The sequence below is a fragment of the Chelonia mydas genome, chromosome 5, assembly GCF_015237465.2.
Source record: "Chelonia mydas isolate rCheMyd1 chromosome 5, rCheMyd1.pri.v2, whole genome shotgun sequence".
Lineage (NCBI taxonomy): Eukaryota > Metazoa > Chordata > Testudines > Cheloniidae > Chelonia > Chelonia mydas.
Window position 1 is genome coordinate 88,509,131 of NC_051245.2, and position 21,973 is coordinate 88,531,103.

At 39.2% G+C, this 21,973-nt stretch overlaps 1 protein-coding gene across 4 annotated transcripts in view; it reads right to left on the minus strand.

Moving 5' to 3' along the window:
• NAA35 (N-alpha-acetyltransferase 35, NatC auxiliary subunit) overlaps positions 1-21,973 on the minus strand; it is a 52,570-nt gene that overhangs the window by 14,105 nt on the left and 16,492 nt on the right. For all 4 annotated transcript variants that reach the window (XM_043547341.1, XM_027827907.3, XM_037901768.2 and 1 more), the window contains exons 3-14: positions 20,817-20,850; positions 19,211-19,325; positions 17,204-17,278; positions 15,986-16,153; positions 15,140-15,206; positions 13,164-13,207; positions 12,378-12,428; positions 11,740-11,823; positions 9,507-9,621; positions 4,480-4,658; positions 2,493-2,552; positions 415-521 (exon numbers count right to left, since the gene is read on the minus strand). In XM_043547341.1, the coding sequence (XP_043403276.1) occupies positions 415-521; positions 2,493-2,552; positions 4,480-4,658; positions 9,507-9,621; positions 11,740-11,823; positions 12,378-12,428; positions 13,164-13,207; positions 15,140-15,206; positions 15,986-16,153; positions 17,204-17,278; positions 19,211-19,325; positions 20,817-20,850 (1,099 nt within the window). The remainder of the gene's footprint in view (positions 1-414; positions 522-2,492; positions 2,553-4,479; positions 4,659-9,506; positions 9,622-11,739; positions 11,824-12,377; positions 12,429-13,163; positions 13,208-15,139; positions 15,207-15,985; positions 16,154-17,203; positions 17,279-19,210; positions 19,326-20,816; positions 20,851-21,973) is intronic.

Sequence of the window (21,973 nt, forward strand, 5' to 3'; positions counted from 1 at the left end):
TGCTGGGAAAATGGGTTCAGAGCAAGGGGGCTTGCCCCGGCCCCACCCAGCACTCCTGCCGGGGAGCAGGGTTGGGGTCCGGGGGCTTCCCCCACTTCCCAGCAGGACTGCCAGGAAGGTGGAGCAGGGCAAGCCCCCGTGCCCCGTCCCTACTACCTGGCAGGAGCGCTGGGTGGGCAGAGCGCTATCACTTTCCCCCCGTTGGCCAAGTGGCTAATCCACCACTGTAACCACCATTGAAATTTTTATGTGACTTCTTCAAACACAAACATTAAGATTCTCTACTTATAGAAAAACATATAATCAGTTGTATCTAGCTCAACTGGGGTTTTGGTTCTTCTTTTTAAACAGAAAGGCATGTGAAATATTTTGTACTGATACTTAAATAGACAGAACCCACGCTGCTCTACTTACTTAGGAGAAAGTACTGGAGGACTGACAAAAGATCTTAATGCATCTTTCACCATATCTTGTATGAGATGCGTACCAAACACCTTCTTGTTATCCACAAGGAATGTAGTCTGGAAGGAAAAGATTTTTTTGAAGTTAATCATCTATTTTTAGAAATTACTTTTTTTAAAAATAGTCGATTTGTAAAGTAACTACAGTAGTTACATTATTTCAGAAAGTTAAATGGTTTGGTAGGTGAGAGACCCAAAATAGGTGGGTATGTAGGGAGTCCTCATCCCCGAGGCAACAGGGGCAGTGAGCACTGCTCACCTCACTCTCAGCTTACAATCATGGAGGCCCAGCATGCAAACTGATTCTACAGCTGCACTAATAATAGAGTTGTCCTCTATTCTGAAGGTTTGACACATGAATTCCTATGTGTGCTACACAGATTGCTGGCCAGGATCCGTTGGGGAGTGGCAGAGAAGAGGCTAAGCATTGCCCCAGAAGGCAGGAGAAAAAGCAGACAATAGGAGAGGTGTGGAAAAGGAACTTGCCTTGCAATGACTTCTATTTAGCTACGTTTTCTTTTGCCTCCGAAGCCATTGCCCGGTTCCCATTTTACTTTCCCCTCCATGACCACAGAATCCCCCTGCTGCAGCACTCTTAAAGTGCATGTGAAGCAGGATCTGCTGGTAGGCACCTTAGGAGCTCCACAGCTGAGGAACTTGCCTGTTCGAAAGGAAGAATCTCAGCTGACGTAAACTACAAGTGCAGTTATGACTTGAATGGAGCTATGACACTATAAGAAGAAGGTGTCTGCTTCAACGCAGTTTAGGAGTTTTGCAAGTTACAGGCGCCTCTTGCAAGCCTCCCCAGCTGTTCACATTTGCTTTGGTCTGTAATAGCTGTCTTGCCTCCTTTCAGCCACTCCCCTAACCATGGGTCATTGTTACATATGTTCTCTGATGTTTCAGACAGTAGATGGGACCCTGCTAACAATGCTCCTTACCTGCCCAGAGATTAGGCGAGGAGTAATGTTTCATTTGGATGTAAATTAGTGGCACTGTGAGGTGAACCCTCCTTCTCTTTCCCCTCACTCAGCTTGACATTTAGAGCTATCTAAAATTCTCAAACAGTTTTTCCAACAAAAAATAGCTTTTTGACCAAAATGAAAAATTTTAATTTTGGTCAAAATCTTCCAGTTTTCTGCGGAACAACCAAAAACTGAAAAACATTTTTGGTAATTTTTATATCTTTGGTTTTTAAAAAAATTATCATTTTTTGTTTTCTTGAGCACAAATTATTTTAAGTCTGAAAAGTTTTGTTTTTTCAATTAGAGTTTTATAGGTTTTTGGTTTTTCATTTAAAAACCAAAATATTCTGTGGAAAATTTAAAAAACAGCATTTCACAATTTCCCACAAAAAAACCAAACAAACCAACAAACAAAAAATTCTTTTTCCATGAGCTCCAGGATCAAAGATAATCAAGTTCTGACATCTGGATACCCCTGTTCAAAGCAAAACCTGCTGTAAGAAGGTATTTTACTCTGGGTCAATAAAGCTTACAGTATTATTTCAGGGAACACTGAGGAGTGAAAAGGCTACACACATTCAGTTCTTTCCCAACCTTCATGTAGCAGTAGGAATACGCTGTGGGTGAAATTCAGCCACGGGTGGAGGATGAGCACGAGGCTCACTACACTAATTAAATCCCACACTGAGACTGCACAGGGGAGATGCAGATGGAGAGGCTTTACAAGAGTGTCTGCACACTCCTGGCTTACTGCAAGAGAAGTGGATTTAACTCTGTGTTCATACCATCTTCACAACACATTTGCTCAAGTTAATCAACAATAAATTAAAACAATACTGTATTTAGACTGCCAGCTATTCAAAATAAAAAACAAACATTTGATACACAAAAATCTGAAGAGTTCAATTTTTGTTTTAAATCTTTCATACTAATGACTGTGTTGATATCAACTATATAATTTGAACTTTTAAAACAAGAATAATGTAGGTTCTTAAATGAAGTGATTATTTTATTCTAGTGCTGCTATAAAAATGTAAGAGACATTTCATTATAAATTAGGACTTGCCTGTAAGAGAGATCTTGAAAGAACACAAGGTGATTGCTCGCTAAATTCACAGAAAAAATCCTAATTTACATTTAGGATGGAAAGAGAAGTAAGGTTAATATACCAGTTTGAAATGTATGAAAAAGAGTTAAATCTTTAATATGAAATAAGTGTGAATAAGCTTAAAAAACAAACAATACATTTTGCAGTTGATATATGATTTTGTCTTAAAGTACAGAAGTTTTTAAAATCCTAAATCTTATTGAATAAAACTAGAAGATTATTAAAATTCCTTCCAACTACCAACAGTATGATAAAATTATAAAACACACACTATCAAACTGTTAAGGTCATCTCCAACTTGAGTTGTGTAAATGACAGGAGAGGACTGACTATTCAACTAATATCAACTGTTTTATGAAAATGAGCAGTTTATTAGCATTACAGACAGCATGTCTAATACAAAGTTATTATAATGTTTAAAAGATCTTTGTCCTCTTTCTTGGAACTCTGCCTAGTGCAACCATGCCTCTTTTGTAATTCAGTGAAATGTTAGAAAATAAAAATGTAGACCAAACATTTAAACCCATCTTAACTTTTACAGGCCCTAATTTTGGAAAGCCTCTGTTAGGCTGGAAAGAATTTATGCTTAAAGTTAAACATGTATTTGCGAGTCTCTGAACAGGGATGGAGTTAACCATGGAGTTAAGTGCTTATTTTAAATCTATGCAATAACTTGGGATGGAATATTGCTTATCAGAATTCTAAAAACTGTATTAACTCACTCACTGCTGGGAAGAAATAAAAAAAGCGGAAGAAAAGTCAGTATCCTCTTCAATACTGTAAGAAAGGGATCGGCAAACTGGCCCGCAGGCCACATCTGGCCCCCCAGAACTTTTAATCTGGCTCTCAAGCTCCTGCCAGGGAGCAGGTCGGGGGCTTGCCCCGCTCTGTGTGTGCTGTAGCTCCACGTGGCTCCCGGGAAGCAGCCACCACGTGCCCCCTCCTGCTCCTACCCATACCCCAAGCCCCGCCCCCCGCAGCTCCCATTGGCTGCGGTTCCTGGCCAATGGGAGCTGTGGGGGCAGCGCCTGTGAACAGGGCAGCGCGCAGAGGTGCCTGGCCGCACCTCCACGTAGAAGCCGGAGAGGGGACATGCCGCTCCTTCCGGGAGATGATTGAGGTAAGCACCACCCGGAACCTGCACCCATCTGCCCCCGGCCCCGGCAACCCCCTGCCCCAGCCCTGATCCCCCTCCCACCCGCTGAACCCCTCGATCCCAGCCTGGAGCCCCCTCCTGTACCCCAAACCCCTCATCCACGGCCCCACACCAGAGCCCACACCCCCAGCCGGAGCCCTCACCCCCCACTCCAGCCCTTATTCCCCCTCCCGCCCTCCGAACCCCTCGGTCCCAAGATCACCCTCCTGCATCCCCACCCCAGAGCTCTCACCACCCCCCGGCACTAGCCCAGAGCCCCCTCCCACACCCTGAACTCCTCATTTCTGGCCCCCTCCCAGACCCCTCACCCCCTCCCACACCCTTACCCCCAATTTCGTGAGCATTCATGGCCTGCCATACAATTTCCATACCTAGATGTGGCTCCCAGGCCAAAAAGTTTGCCCACCCTTGCTATAAGGACTATATTGTGTTCTGCTGCTATAGATGCAGCTTTCTTTCCAATTAGAACAGGAAGACAAGTTAATTAATCCTACTGTGCTCCATCATTATCTGTAATTATGATTTAACAAGAGATGGAGAGCAAAGGAATAGGAAAGGGAAAAAAAAGATATTTGCTAAAAGGAAAAGTAGTAAGTAGCAGGAAGAAATGTAATTTCAAACTTCTAAGAGGGTTTTACAAAGGAGGGAAAAACTGAAGTTTTAAACAAACAACCTCTGTTCTATGAACAATAACAAACATATATATGAAATCATTCCTTTTTTGAAAGAGCTAGATAATAAGCTCTTATCTCTATTTACATAAAGATAATAAGCAGTATTCACACTCACCAGTATACAGTGCAAATTAGTTAAGTTGACCACTTCACATACAGTTTTTATTCTGTCTATAAGTTTCGAAAAATAGTTGACCATTTCTTCCCTTTTAATTATTTTTGCATATCGAGGAAAAGTTGGAGGGAGCAACCTCTGGTTAACAAGGGGCTCAAAACCCATCATAATAGGATGATCTTTAAAAAAAAAAAGACAGATGAAGGAGGATTTTATGTGATTTGCGTTTTCTGAACTTTTTTTAAACTTCCAAGTATAAAACAAACCATTCATTTATCCAAATTAAGTATCTCATAAGGCATGCTGGTTATGAAAGGAAGCTATTCCAAAAATTAAAATGAACAATTTTCTCTTGTAAATTAAACTGAATTACATTTAGATTACTATACTAATTACTCAATTATTACAACTATCAGAAGATTCATTATTTAAAAATGCACCCTAGTAAAAGCAGTTTACTAGTTAAAAGTACTTACCTTTCTACAAACTAGCTGCATAGTCTGAACATCGTCCCATATCTTAGAGCAGGTCTACACCAGAAGCGCTACATTGGCGCAGCTGCACATAATGCCAGTGTGGACAGTGCTTGGGTCGCTGTAACTTGCATCACTCAGGAGGGTGTCTTTTTCACACCACCGAGCCTTGGTCTACACTAAGGGTGGGGATCAATCTTAGTTACGCAACTTCAGCTACGTGAATAACGTAGCTGAAGTCGACGTACTTAGATCAATTTACCATGGTGTCTTCACCGTGGTGAGTAGACTGCTGCCACTCCCCAGTCGACTCTGCCTGCGCCTCTCGCGGTGCAGGAGTACGGGAGCCGATGGGAAAGCGCTCGGGGGCCGATTTATCACGTCTAGACTACATGCAATAAATCGATCCCCACTGGATCGATCGCTGCCCGCCGATCCAGCGGGTAGTGAAGACATACCCTGAGTGATGTAAGTTAGATCAACTTAAGCGGTAGTGTAGACCTGCCTTTAGTGCACTTAATAAAAGGAACTCATCATCAGGGTCCTGATTTGTCTGCCCACTCCTGGATCTGCTAACCCCTGTCATAGTCCATGGGAAAGAGAAAAAATTCAACTATTTCCCTTTACACAAGGGAGGGGTGTCCTCACATGGGTAGGGGAACACAACAGGGCCTTTATGTAACCCAAATGATTCACATTCTTCATTTAATCATCTACTTTGTACTATGTCAGGTTAAGTAGTGGCATTTGGCAGAAATGCAAATCTGCTCCTCGTATTACTAAATAGCAAATGTTTGCAAGTCTCTATAATCCTGGAGTCATATGATAGACTCCTTCAAATCTCATGGTTTGTAAAAAAAAAAAAAAAAAAAAAAAAAAAAAATATAAAGTTAGCAAGCCTCTCATTATCTAAATATTTAATTAACATTTCTCTCATGAGGCAAAAAACAAGTTTTCAAACCTTTCCTCTTTTCAGACAGCTGACTAAGACGTCTATCAGAATTCAACAGAGAACTGTAAAAGTAATATGACTTTATGGTTAAGGGATTTTGGGGTGGGTTTTTTTTTTAAGTTGAATTCAAGTTACAATATACATCTGCATAGACAACTGAGTAAAGGAGCAAAACAAAGTACATAAAATATATAGTTATTATTGCATATTTTGGGAAGCGGGTCTGGTGTAAGTGGTCAAGATAACAATTTAGGTGTTTCAGCTTGCCAACATGAATGTAAAAAAAATAAAATAAAAATCAATTGCTTAGAATAAATTTAGAGAACAATCTTATAACATGCAGGAAGGAACAAAATGCATTATTTTTTAATAACTGAGTTTGGGAAATACATGGATCAGAGATTCTGGTCTCAGTTACTGGATATCATAATGAAGTATGCGTAAACTGTGTTCAATAGTTGGTTCAGATTTAACCAGGATTAGTAGTGCCTGACATTCATTACCCTCTGTTCACTGTTTGGTGGCCTACATAATATGAGATATTGGTCTCAGTCCACTTCTTTTGGACATAATATACATCACAAAAAACCAATCAGCCACCACCCAACAAGCGCCCTTTTCCATTAGGCTCAGCAGAGAGGCTTAATATTAAATGGAATCCATGCTACCGTCTCACTTTTACAAATGGTCCCCCCTGCCCGTGACAAAGTTGTCTGGCAGTATGAGGAAACCTATACTTCCATGTCCATAGTGTACTAATTGCTAGTCAGTTCATGAACTAAACTGACTTATACAAATGAAAGTTAAAAAAAAAAAAAAAAAAATCAAGGGATTAAGTCTTTAGAAGAGTGGTGCAGGGAGTGTAGATATTTAAAGACTTTATATTGTCGTACTGTTTCTACTCTATTCCCAGAGGTTCTTCAGTTTTACAGAGATTACAAATAAGTTCCTTCTACAGTTTTCCTAATATCCCCTAAGGTAAAGTCTGTCTAACTGCAGGTCTCCACTACAGCTGGGATCGATGCTCTGAGATCGATCCACCGGTGGTCGATTTAGTGGGTCTAGTGAAGACCCGCCAAATCGACAGCAGTTCGCTCTCCAGTCGACCCCTGTACTCTACCGCCGACGAGAAGAGTAAAGTAAGTCAATGGGAGAGCGTAGACCCCATGGTAACTCGACCTAAGGTACGTTGACTCCAGCTACGCTAGTCACGTAGCTGGAGTTGCACAGCATAGGTCGACTTACCACAGTAGCGTAGACATAGCCTAAGGGCTTGTCTACCCTACTGCGCGGGGTCGATCTAAGATACGCAACTTCAGTTATGTGAATAGCGTAGCTGAAGTCGACGTACTTAGACCTACTCTGCTGAATTCTGACAGAGTGTCTTCACTGTGGTCAGTCGACAGCTGATGCTCTCCCGTCTACTCTGTTTGCGCTCCTCGTTCTGGTGAAGTACCAGAGTTGATGGGAGAGTGCTCAGTGGTCGATCCCACTGGATCGATTGCTGCCTGCCGATCCAGCGGGTAGTATAGACAAGCCTTAAGACTCTCCATAGTGAATTTCTCTTATTGTCACACAAGCAGAAACATCATTTAAAAATATATCCATTAAGAATTGGGTCAGAAAAAATATTTATCAAACAGCTGATATTTAAAACCTTACTAATGGCAATCCTTATTTTCTACACATTAAAAATGTAAAATGTTTTTTCTTGCAATTTTATGAACATCCTATATGGATTCCATCATTTCTTCCCAACCCCACATTAAATGAAGAGATGTCTTCTTACTTAGTACTGGTGCTATTGTAGTTATTAGAATATTTGTCTCTGCCAAGGAATAAATAGCAATACAATCTGTCTACTTAAGCACCCTGAATTATAACAAATTAGAAGGGATCAACAAAATGACATTTTGTTTAGTGACACTTTAAACCCTTATCTTCCTGTCTCTCTTGAAAAATAAAAATTGGATCTGGTCTTTCTTGGCAGCAGATCTGTGTTGAGGCCTTGTTTTAAGCCAAAGCTCCGCCCTCCCCCGCCAAAAAAAAAAAAAAAAAAAGCCAAAATTTATACTATGCTGCCCCCTTTTTTTGCCTTAAACAGCAGCATTTTGGCCTGGATAAATTTCCATCAGAGATTTATTTAATATAGTAATAATTTATTTAAATAATAAACACTTATGAGCTCTAGGTACCCTAACTCATACTTTGTAGTACAACAAAATTCCAGCAGTATTAAAATAGAAATTCAAACAGGATCTCAGCCAGCCAGCCAGCCACTATAAAAACTCCTTTCTACTTTATTATCCTTTTGGGAAGCAAACACTCAATTCTCTCCAAAAACCCAAAGAGATGTCATTGCACCACGCCTGAAAGGAAATTTGTTGTGTAGCTATAGCCGTGTAAAAGATATTACCTCACCCATCTTATCACTCTGAAAGGAAATTTGGCTATTTTGGAGCAGCAGGAAGAGCTAGTTCCAGAGTCTCTGAGCCCTCATAGAGAATGCCATGCCACCAGCCACTGCCATCTCTTTCATAACAAAGAGGATCCAGCTTATCTGATCAGGAAGGGAGGTGATCCCTCAGGTAATTATTTAGTTGTGCTACAAGAGAAGTAGAAAGGTCTAGTCTTGTGGTCAAGGCATGTGCTTGGACACCTGAGAATCTGGGTTCAGTTCCTAGCTCTGCCAGACTTCTTATGTAACCTGATAAGGCTTCAACTGGAGTACTGTGTCCAGTTCTGGATGCCACATTTCAGGAATGATGTGGACAAATTGGAGAAAGTCCAGAGAAGAGTAACAAAAATGATTAAAGGTCTAGAAAACATGACCTATGAGGGAAGATTGAAAAAATTGAGTTAGTTTAGTCTGGAGAAGAGAAGACTGACGGAGGACATGAAAAGTGTCTTCAAGTACATAAAAGGTTATTATAAAGAGGAGGGTGATAAATGGTTCTCCTTAACCACTGAGGACAGGACAAGAAGTAATGGGCATAAATTGCAGCAAGGGAGATGTAGGTTAGACGTTAGGAAAACTTCCTAACTGTAAGGATATTTAAGCATTGGAACAAATTATCTATGGAGGTCATGGAATCTCCATCATTGGAGGTTTTTCAGAATAGGTTAGACAAACAGCTGTCAGGAATGGTCTAGATAATACTTAGTCCTCCTGTCATAGTGCAGGGGACTGGAGTAGACAACCTATTGTAGTCTCTTCCAGTCCTACAGTTTTAGGATTCTATGATAGTTAGCAGTGCCTCAGAAGTAGCTGATTCTTGCTACAGAGCCGCTGAGAGAAAAAACAGCTGACAAGAGTCCGCTGCCCACAACGACTTAGATCCAGGACAAGCTCATCACCGCAGGGCAGGGGTTGAAAATAAATCTCAACCCAGTGTCCAGCCATGCCAGACCACCATAAACAAACCAAATTTTTACAGGAACACCAGAGTACCTGGAAAGGCTGCAGTATGGTTCCCAAGTGGGAAAGGACTTTGGAAGGCGAAGAGACTCTAAAACTGCCTGAGAGTGGCCTAGAGAAGGCCCAGCCTATCACAAGGACACTACGTTCCAGGCAGGAGAGAACTACTAACCCTGATGCTTACCTCCTTTTGTAGTATCATTCTGAGCCTGGATACCATGATGTAATGAGTTGTGGATGGCAGAAAGTAGGTCAGCTGCTTGAGTCATTAGTTTCTGAGCTTCTGCAACTGCACTTGTCTGGAAAATATAACAGAACATTTTCACATGCTTCGTGACCTAAGTCAGTACGAAAGCAAATTCCGTAACCTTCCCAAGAATCGGAACCCAGATATATGGGATTTCTTTTTAAAAAGAACACACTACATTTTTGATCCAATAGGTTTTAATGTATCCATCCAATGTATCGCTTGTACAACCTCTAGATAACCCTTAATCAGTGAGACTTCACTGATAAGCTAGTATGTGTCAGAAGCACATTCTCTATGTTCTGAGTTTTGTCAGTTTATAAGGGAAGCACTCTTGCAACAGTGATAGTTTCTCTTGGTGGAAATATACCCCTCTCATTAGAAAATAAGGAGTCCTTAAATGTTCTACGTTAATGGATCCTTAAGTACCATAAAACTGCTTCAAAATGTTAGAAAATCCTGATGCCAAATTGCTGATTAGAAGGTAAAGATTTATAATCTACTGAAATACACAATGTTCTGACATTTTAGATCTACACCTACTTTATTAGGATTATTGAGCATGTGTTTAAACTGCTTGCTGGGAACATAAATGCTCAGTTTTAAAAAATCTGGGTTAATTGTCCTTGATACAAGATAAATATTACAAGTAAAATTTAAATATGCTGTTTTAGAAGAGATTTATAAAAACTCAAACAGAAAAATAGTCTGATAGAAACTTAACCAGGCCAGAAACTGATATTAATAAAAAACAGTGCAAGATAAATATTCACTTTCTGTAGCTTTGTCTTAACAAACACAATGCCTTAAAAACCAATGAAGAGTCCAGTGGCACCTTAAAGATTAACAGATTTATTTGGGCATAAGCTTTCGTGGGTAAAAAACCCACTTCTTCAGATGCATGGAGTGAAAATTACACTGTAACGATCTGTAATTTTCACTCCATGCATCTGAAGAAGTGGGTTTTTTACCCACTAAAGTTGATGCCCAAATAAATCTGTTAGTCTTTAAGGTGCCACCAGACTCCTCATTGATTTTGTGGATACAGACTAACATGGCTACCCCTCTCATACTTGACACAATGCCTTAACACAGATCTGCTACAAAACAGGCTGCAAAGCAGACCCCAAATGCAATCGATCAATCTTGACCATGAACTAAATGAAGAATATAAAGTGAGAAATATTTGACCACATGTGAATGAATGGCCCAGTTTGTGAGCAGTCACCCATAACAGTTCTGAAAATCAGGATTTGGTTGTGGAACACAAACACACCTATCTATCTATCAGAGCCCTGACATAAGAGCTAACGCTATTATTTATACTGCTACTGATTAAATTCAGAGTGCAATTTCCTCCATAAGTGCTCTAGCCTCCTCTGCATCTTTAAAATACTTGCACCTGATTTTCACTAAGTTTAAGGCTCTTTTATGCTGTTCAGGGTGTAGCTGCTGCAGCTAAATACTTAAGTAGGGAACTCCAGGAGAGCACGCAAGAGCAAATTACCTCCCTCCACTGCAAAAAGTAACAAAACCAGACAAATCGGAGGGAAATAAAAACACAACTCTTAGTCTCATCCAGCCTACCCCAATTCTATCTCTCAGCCCTAAAAAGGGTCATTTTTCCACCCCACCCCCAATCCATCCCATGGAAATCTCAAGCTCATGAGAGCTGGTAGACTGGTGCACAGCCCTGACGCTGACCCCTTCCTCTCCCAACCACCAGTGAAGCCTGGATAGAAATTCAGAACCTCAAAAAGGGAAAATCCATCATGATTTCCCACAAAAAAATTACTGCTAGTCACCTGTTAATGATAGTCTTCCTGGAAACCTTATCTTTCAGGTTCTATTTGCTTAAAGAGAATTTTCCAGGCTCATCAACAGATTTGTTTGTTTTGTTATTACCTGATCAACAGCATATTTCTGTGCAAGGCCGTATAACTTCCTAAGAACTAAGAAGGAATATATTGGTGCTGGTGGAAAGTGGGCTGCTACTCTTCAGAGTTCACCCATGCCCCCAAGTCGATGGTGCTGCTGCAGGGAGGTGAGCTACTGGAGTAAGAGATTCTCTGTGACAATTTTTTGCCCTCCAAAATGAAAAACAAACAAAAAAACCCCCGAACATTTCACAGGGTCACAGAGTAAGTGCAGAAATATCGAGTATTTGTACCTCTTTTTTGGTGAAGGCGATAAGAACCGTCAGTAGTACACGGGTAAACTTCACTCTGCTGAATACTGCTAAGCACTGCTGATGCTACAACAAAATAAAAAGTACCAAAAATTAGGAAAAAGTGCCAACCCTTCAAAAAAAAAATAAGATTTGGCATTTATTTAACTAAAAACAAGATTTTATAAACAGCTCTTATAGACATATTATCTATTTTGAGAGTAGAAAGTATCTGCTTTCCAACTCTATTTGCAACTTTTTTGGCCTAGTTATCTTCCAAGTAATTTCTGTTTCTGAAGAAGTGAACTGATGACATTATGGCACCAATACTCTCCAACATCCTTCCAACACAGAAGAGGAAAACTCAAACACACCTTGTGTGAGACCAGGAAGTTTGGTGGACAGCTACTTCTTAAGCTGGTACCATTCATTCAAACTTAATGTTTTAAGTGCTACCACAAAAGTAATAACCATGCAGCTGTTACAGCAAAGTGAATTCTTCCCTATTTTCTTGAAGATCTATGTTAGAACAGGTTTTCCTATTTTAGGACAAATTCTATAAATTAGTTATTGAAAACATTTATCTAAGTAATATGAACTATTTTATACAGTCCAGCAAAATATTGTAAAAGGTTCATTACTTCAAGTTCAACTTCTGGATCTCTCTCTTCTCCTTGTCGACTTCGAGTGCTCTAAAATTGAAGGAGTTAGAAACACAATGTATTAATAAAATTGCAAAAAAGTGATGCCATTGTTTAGAAAATAACTTAGATATAGAGGTAAAAACATTAAATTTGTTTGGCTATTTCTGAAATCAGATAAGATTAACATCAGTTCTAATCTGAGGTTAGAAGGCATCTGAAATTGACTTGTAACTATCTTTACAGGTATTTATATGACCCATATTGCCATATGATCTGAGCAATCCACAATCATTAATAAAGCCTATCCTTACACCCCTCCCCTCCATGAGTAGAGAAACAGTATCCCCCCATTCACAGCTGGCAAACTGAGGCACAGGGTAGACTGAGTGACTTTCTACAGTCACACAGTAATTTTGCAGCTGAAACAGGAATTAAATCCAGGTTACCAAGTCTCAGTCCAGTCTAGTAGACCAGACTTCCTACACCAGACTATCCTTTCTATTCCTACTTGAAAACCTACAAACCTTGTCTGTACTAGCTAACAACATTCTGAATCCTGCTATAGACAGTCTGCTAGTGTCTTAAGCAAAAATAGGCATACAAAAAAAAATTTCAATTCTCCTCCAGAGGACACTATTACCGGGGGGAAATGACACACGATGACAGTAATGTTCCTTAAAAATTTGTAATATGCTTACATAACTTGTCTAAAAGGAAACCGTATTCTTTGAAGTCTATTCAACATATAACAGATAAAAAAGTAGGAAGCTAAAGAAAAACTACCTTTACTCTTCGCTGCATGTCATCTTCTACATCTTTTAGCATGCCTGGAAAAGTGACATTTTTAAAAAACAATCAGTTATTCTGATTAAACTCAGATGCACACATACAACAGAGAGTGAGGAGAGTTGTGAGCTTAATTCAAAATCTGAAATATTTAAAAGCACCTATTGGCCAAAGTTCACCACCAAAGAAGCCCTACTGGTGACATCAAGGGCTAGCTACCTGCGAGAAGTCTAACTCCTACCCTCAGCTGTTAAGAAGGGGATGATGCTAGAATGCTTATTAAGGTGCTGTCCCTGAACCATAGCTCCAGCTTTTGTATCAGTCTGTGACTAATAAATGTTTGACAAATCTGAACCTACCCATTCTCTATCTCCAGCTGTTTCAAGGAAGGAACTCTCTCTACCTTTCCTCTCAGTGTCTGATTTTTTGGACCACACAGAAGACAATTCGCCAAAAGCAAATGCAATTTCAGTAATCAGTGTTGCCAAAATTTAAATCTAAGAATATGTATTTTTTAGGAACTGGACCAACAGTTAGGTAACACATACATCAGAGGCATGCAGATGCTGGGAATATTTACAGAAAAACAAATTCGTGAACTCCACAGATCTACAAGTGTACAAAAAAACCCTATGTAAATGAAGGATTTAAGATGTCCAAAGCTGTAGGTTTCAAACTCCAAAAGTCTACACCTTAACTACGGTACAACAGATGTGCACGGAAGTTAGGAGGGAGCAGGTGCTCAATTGAGATTGTGGAAATTCACGGTTAAGATCACCCAATGTCTGTTTGTTAGAAGCTAACTAAATAACTGCACATTTGGAGAAGACTAATGTTCTCTCAAGAGTTTTAGTTTCCACTTAAGTTATTGTCAAAACAAGAGTTTGACTTCTCAACCTTATCATTGCATTAAAGCTAGTTCCTTGCATGAAAATTATTTATTTGTTGTCATTAAGAATGTTTCTTTACAAATGGAGCTTTGCAATATAACATGAAGCTATTTGGCTTGACAAAGGTTAAATCTGGAACTCAGCCAATCTTAAATTCTAGGCATCTCAGAGTTTTCAAATTGATCCAAAACTAAGAAGTTGTCTTAATGCCTTAAGTTTTCTCAATCTCTCTACAACAGTGGTCCCCAACCTTTCTTGTGGGAATAGCACATTGCTATTCCCAGAAGGCTGTGGCGGGCGCCTGACACCCCGCCGCCGAAATGCAGCCGCAAAAAGTAGCAGCGGGAAGAAGTGTTGCCACCAAAATGGTGCCGAGAAATGGCAACGCTTCTCAGTGGCATTTCGGCGGTGGGGTGATCTGTGGGTGCACAAAAATGCCTCGGCAGGTGCCATGGCGCCCGCAGGCACTGCGTTGGAGACCTCTGCTCTACATCAACGGTTCTCAAACTGTTGGTCGGGACCCCAAAGTGGGACGCGACCTCGTTTTAATGGGGTCGCCAGGGCCAGCATTAGTTTTGCTAGGACCCATGGCTGAAGCTGAAGCCTGAGCTCCATCTCCACCCAGGGTGGTGGGAACTGGCTCCATCCCTCTCCCTCTCCCTCCCACCCCCAGGTCATGTAGTAACTTTGTTGTCAGAAGGTGGTCCTGGTGCAATGAAGTTTGAGAACCCCAGCTCTACATGCAGGTCAACTGAAAGAACAGCAAAAATAATGCACATACATGCAAAATTCTGACTTTAAATACCCACAGCTTTAAAACTACCTCACCATTTTTCTTTCAAAATTTATTTACGTTAATCTCAATCAGATTTTACAAACAAGCCAAATTAGAAGATTCCAGTTCAAGCATTTTTTAAATTTTAGTTATGCATATTGAAAATTTCTGACCAGAATATATGGGAAGAAAATAATGTACGTAATAATAGAAATGGCTCATATTTTATTCACATTTTTAAATGGATCTCTGAACTGAAAGCATGACAATTTCAGGACTTTTCTTTTCCCCAGAGTTCTGAATTTTACCTGTAACTCGAAGATCTGTCACACTATTAGCCATTTTAAACCCATAGGTCATGGACTGAAAATCTTCCTAAATGTAAAATGGAACAATTAGGTGCTTTCAGCCAAAACATATGTTTGAAGTACAGCAGCAATAACTACACTTTTTTCTAAATTTCTGCACCCAATGCAAAATTGCAGTTATAGTCTTACACAGCAACCAACGGGAATTTCAGGAGGCCCGTTTAATATTTGTGGTACAGATTCCTACAAGCTAGTTCAGTTTTTAATATATATTATATTAACAGTACTATTCTTCTATAGTACTTTCCATCCATAAATCTCAAAGCACTTTAAAAAGAAGTAAAGTATTAAAACCATTAACAGATTGGAAAATAATCACAGAGCAGAGGACAAGATCTCCTGACTCCCAGTACAATACTGGGGGGAGGGGAAGGGTGCCACGTGTAGCACATTGTCTCTTTATCCTGGGCAGAAAATTCAAAGCTAAACAAAAAAATCCTAATGATCAAAAACATCTGGTTTCAATAGCAGGCAATCCCCGCATTAATAATTTTCTACTGACCTATGCCATCTTTTCTGTTCACATATAAGCTGTTTATGAATAAAAGCATTCTTATTTGCTCACTCATGTATTCTACCACATAGAAAGCAAATAATGAATTCAGGAAAAAGAGAAATTAGGTGACCAGTGATATTTTGTTCAAGAAAATTAGCCACTCTCCCAGACCATTCTACAATAATGTAGTCCTAAACTTCACTCTTCAAGCCATTTTTTAATTTCTGTAAAGCACCACGAATAATTATGGTGCTATACATATTGTAATCACAGGTCATATTGAAACATACCTCTTCAAAAACTGCAGCTTTATTTACTTTTTCTCTGGCAATATCACAGATTTTTAGGATCCCCAGAGCAAAAGCCTTCATGGCAGGATCTTCTATGAAGTCTGGATTATGTATATATAGGCAAGTAAACACTGTTTGTGCCAAGGAATGACCTTCCAACCATGTTATCTAGAAAGAAAATAAAAGTACATACTTTATTTTTGAGTCTGCATTTTTTTATATTCCCATTCCTTTTCTATTTTATCCTGTCTAAATCAGTCCTCAAAGAGACTCCATATCGTGCCAACCTTCCATCCAGCAAAAAGGACCAAATGAGGATATCTGACACCCATCAACATCTCTTCATTTGTTGGCTATGGAAGTGGAGGTGGGGACCAAAGGAAGGAAAGGGGACACACACTAGAGCATTATGAACCACCTTACTTGTTGAACAAGCTACCTCTACAAAGTTCCCAGTCCAAGAATTATTGAAGTAAGCTTGTCACTGGACATGAATTACATACTATACATGTATTTCTCTAATGTTCCATTACATAAGTAAGAAGTCACAACTGTAGTTTGCTGCTAAAATATATTAGTATTCTACAATTTCAAGTCTAAACATAGCTTCCTTTCCATGACCTACTGGTATAACAACATGAAACTGATGTAAATGAGAACAGAGAGAAAGCTTCAATAATCTAGGCACGTCCTTCAATATCTTCATAGACTATGAAATACAGTAGAGTTTTGGTTTAAAACATGTCCAATATACCTTTAAAAATTATTTTGTGGCATTTAGCACATACATGTTTACACATTCAATTAAAAATAAATTTGCACATCTCCTTTAACATATCTTTATAACCTCTTATGCATATAAAGATCTGTATTGTAAAGAAACCACAGTGAAAATATATAGAATTTGATCAGATTTCCTAATTTAAATAAGATTCTATAATCTCTCTCTAGTACTTTATAGTCAAAATCCCAGATTTTTTTTTGAACTAATGGTTCTTTTAGAACACAAAGTTTCTTGAGACCCTGATTACTGAACTATCACTCCAACTACTAATGGTTACAGCAAATTTAAACATACAGTATGTAAATATGTGTCTGCTCAATGGATCAATTTACCCTAAAATCCTTCTTTACCAAGGAAACCTACATCTTTTTCTTAATCACTTAACCTCCAGTTTTGAAAGTATTAAAACAGCATTAAAAGGAGCAAATTCTTACCAAGCAGCAAAAACAAGTATCCATTATCCCAATCATCTGAGGTAAAGATAGATCTTTAATTTTAATGATGCCATCCTTAAAAAGAAAAAAACATGTGAAAGCGATAGATTATACAAACAATAGATACGTCATTCTTTGCACAGCAGAGAGGGAATTTTAAAGAATACAACTTTAATTTAATTTTAAAAGTTCATCAACCATGATATTTGTATTTGGTTGGTTTTGTTGATCTAGGACCCTACAAAATTAATGGCAATGAAAAACGTGTCATGGACCGTGAAATCTGGTCTTTTGTGTACTTTTACCCTATACTCTTTTATTCTGTAGGGTAAAAGTATATATACATGTACACTGTGTTTCTCAAACTAGGGAACCCGACTGAAAAGGGGGGTCTCAAGCCTATTGTAAAGGGGTTGAAGTATTGCTACTCTTACTTCTGTGCTGCCTTCAGAGTTGGGTGGCCAGAGAGCGGCAGCTTCCAGGTCTGAATGCAGTGCCGCTGCCAGCAGCAGCGTTACATAGTATGGTATTGCCACCCTTACTTCTGTGCTAGTGCTGCTGTTGGCACTGCATTCAGAGCTGGGTGGCTGGAGAACAGCGGCTGCTGGCTGGGAATCCAGCTCTGAAGGCTGCACTGCTCCTGGTAGCGATGCTGCCTTCAGAGCTCAGCACCCATCCAGCAGCTGCCGTCCTCCAGCTATCCAGTTCGGAAGGCAGTGCAGAAGTAATGGTGGCAATACCATTACATCCCCCAACTCCCGCACACAGAATAGTTCTGCAACCCCCTTCTGGGTCGGGACCCCCCAGTTTCAGAAGTGCTGACTTAAGGGCTTTACGTTTGTATTTTGCCATTTTTCAATAAATATTCGTGCTTTGTTACAACGCTGTGAAATTTGAGATTTAAACATCTGAAATAATGAAATTCAAAATTTTTAAAATACTACGACCATGAAATTTACAAAAATGGACTGTGAATTTGGTAGGGCCCTATTCATGACTGTGGAAACCACACCTTTGGAATTATGAAGATTTTTGCAGTAGATATCATGGTGATGAGCACATTATAAAAAAACTCACACTGATAGGTAGAAATAGACAAATATATCTCAGCAGTTTCATTCTAGCATCATTAAGCAGCCTGTAGAAGTTATAAAACTGGTTAAACTAACATTTAAAAATATGTACCATAGATGCAAAACCTGGATTAATAAACAAGGGCCAGTCTTATAAGAAACTTCACGTGTGCAAGTGCCTGTAGAGAGCTCCACTGACTGCAGGATCAAAGCCTAAAAGATGATACCTTACCAGTTAGGAAGCCATTTGTTCAATGCACCCAAACCCACATTTTGAAAAATCAGGAAGGTATTCTTAGAGCTGCTTCTCTTTTGACTCTTTCAAAATGTTTGCTTTTTCTTATCTAACTGTGGTTTCTGAATACCTCAAGATGGATGCAGAATCTTTCAATTTTACTTCATCAGTTCAATTTGAGGACATCAGTAGTGAAAGATCATCATCAGAGTGCTGCTCCATGGCCTTTGTTAAATTACTTGGCCTCTGTCCAGTTCCTAGTGAACAGGAATCCACATCATCAAATCCAGTGTCAATTTACAATATCAGTAGAGAGACCAAGTACTGAATGGGCAAGGAGACTGAAATATCCTTTCAGCAGAAAGGACTAGATAATCTAATAAATCTTCATCTCAGAAGCATACAATTGGGAAGCATGGGGAAACTTATATTGCAGTTATCTGTATTGTACTTATTCTGTAGATGAATAGGACTTCATATTCTAAGGCATGTTATTTTTTCTGAAAATATCTGAAGGGAAAATATCATAAAACAAGTTCTCTATTAAATGTTGAAATATTCAGTTTTCATAGGTCATTGATGTGATTGTTGAAGTTGTGCATAGCTATGATTTATTAAAACTCTACTTTTCTTTTCTTTTTTAAGGCAGCATTAACAGACAATAAAAAGGAGAAAAGGAGGGAAGGAAGTGACACCAACCTTGATAGCTTGCTCAAAGTTAAGAACCTTTCGATTAACTTGGTTTCCAATCATGCCAGCATCCATCTTGGGATCCATCATTTCAATAGCAGACATGGCTTCAAAAAGACCAAAACTAAGGACAACAATGAAAAGCAACAAACACTTAGTATACAATCATTTAATTTGCACAAAGCAGTGGATTTCCACACACTATCATCAGGCACCAGTATCAAACTATTAAATACCGAGACACTGACAAGTGATATGTTTTGAACTTGCCATTTGTCAACACATTAGCTAAGACTGTCAAGAGTGACTAGTGATGTTAGGTGCCCAATCTGAGGAACGTTGTAAGGACCCAATTTTTATGGAGTCTCAAGTCCTCTTGAAAATCCTGGGCTTTATTTTAAACTGAAGAGCACTTCTTTAGCCAAATACCCAATTACTAAGTATCTGTGCCTATGTATGTATCTTCACACACACAGAGACAGAACTCATAATACATATCGTCCTCTTAGAGACCGAACATTATGTATATCTGATAGCTTTAACTGATTTTAACTAAAACAAACTGGTCTTGATTATGCCACAACCAGAGAAAACATTTACATTTCTACCCCGACAAACAAGAAATACAGAATTCATGTTTTAAGCCTCAGTTTTATTTTTAAACAGTTTAATAAAAATCATGCAGAAACAATCCAGTTTCTGACACTATATTCTGTTGCTGTCATAATGGTTAATACTGCTAATAAATGTGTAAGATAACATTCAGGTTAAAGCTGGTATATGGAAAACAACAGACAAGGCCTCAACTTTGGCATATAACCTACTCAGCAAGCCTGGTGCACAGCCTTCAGAAAGTAGAAGCCACACAAAATACTGCTGCAAAGGGTAGGCCGATGCTTACTTCCTACTGACTTTAATGATTTGATGTATAATTTTTGTACAAAAATATTATTTTTGAAGCATCTGATATACATTTGACTAATAATGTTATCTTTGTTAACATGGTATTAACACCTGAAAAATATTTTTCTGATAAGATAAAAATACTCAGATGGTTGAAACAGTTTCATGGAAGTGATTTTGACATCAGTGGAATCTAAGCACATGTTCGTTCAAGTGCTTTGCTGAATCCAAACCTTAATCCTGTCATCCTTACACTACATATTACCCATTATTTATCCTAAAATGACAGTGACATTTTAAATGATAGATTTCATGATTTTAAGGAAACAAAGGAGTGAGAGCAGCAGAATAAAGAAAACTTAAAGAAAAAATATCAGACTTTAACAAACTCAGATTTCCTAAGTAAGGTCCATGAGAAGAAAATCTAAGGGAAGGAGTACTTCAGAAGAGCTGTCAGTTTCTCAAGGAGACAATATTAAAGGCACAACTGCAAATTATTCTAATGCAAAGGAAATATAGGAAGACTAGTAAGAGGCCAATATTGCTCCATCAGGAGCTCTTTTATGACCAGAAAATCAGAAAGGACTCCTACAAAAAGTATAAAAAGATTGCATATAAGGACAAAATCAGAAAGACTAAGTATCTTGTTGGTCACTAAATACTAATATATATTACTCCCATCTCAAAAATTATATCCCAATGGGATACTCACAGCTTGTCATGAAGCAGTTCTCCCAACTTCAATTCTAGAAGGAACACAACAGGACAAATCATTAATTTGGATATTACTCTAAAGCAGCTCATCACAGATATTTAACCAAACAGCTTGCTCGACTGGCTAAACAGGCTTTACACTACAAAAGAAGGAGATACAGAAGAAAGGCATGCATTGTTGCTCTTCCTTTGATGTATATTATGATGCTGAAGGCAAAATATAATACCAAATGTGACAGCGTGACGCAAAGATCTCTTAATGCAACTGGCAGAGGACACAGGGATAGATGGGTCCCCTGGATTCACCAAAAGAACGTCATGTAAGGTCGCCAATGAAAGCCTATGTCACACAGGTCATCATAATCATTGTGAGCTATATGTATACAAAAACATGAAGAGATAGGCATATATGTTGCAAATCATGTTTCTAAACCTTGCAGCTAAAGGCAGGATACTCGAAGGTAGTGTGCCTAGAGACAAACTTCTTAAGACAGGTGGTGGGAGACAACATCTCCTTGGTGAACCATTGTGTACCTCACAGTAGAAATCTATTACCACAAAGAGGCAAATGCTAATGAAGATCTGACAGAGACTATAGAAGGAAACTAACAAGAAGAGGTAAACAGTGCAGGAGCGATGGGAACATCATGTTTTCAGGTGACGGTCAAAGGTCTGGTCTATCTGTGGGAGCAGAGAGGCGTTCTGGCATCTTTCAATCTGTGAAGACAGGTTGCCAGTAAGACTGATTTTATGAAAAGGGGATCTCAGCCATTCTTAACTCAAAATGCTGGGAATCTTGTAAGCTGGTGCATGCTATTCCTTTGGAAGCATAGATTCTGACAGTTCTGTGAATGTTCAGTGGAACTGGAGCTGGGCACTCCAGAGGAACGCTTGCAGAACTTGGGGGTTGGTATGTGGCTATCTCTAACCTGTACAGAGACAGTGAGGCCTGTGGAGACTTGAAGGATAATGCTTTGTGTTGCCAGAGGCTGATGGAGTCAGGGAGCTGAACTACAGGAGGCACAGACAAGACTTCCACACACTAAGGACAGGTGGTAGCGAGGTGCCTCACAACCAGGGTGCCCCTTGGAAGTGTCACAGACAGATAATGGCAATTTCCTGCAAATATCCTCATAAAACCTTATTGAATTAAGT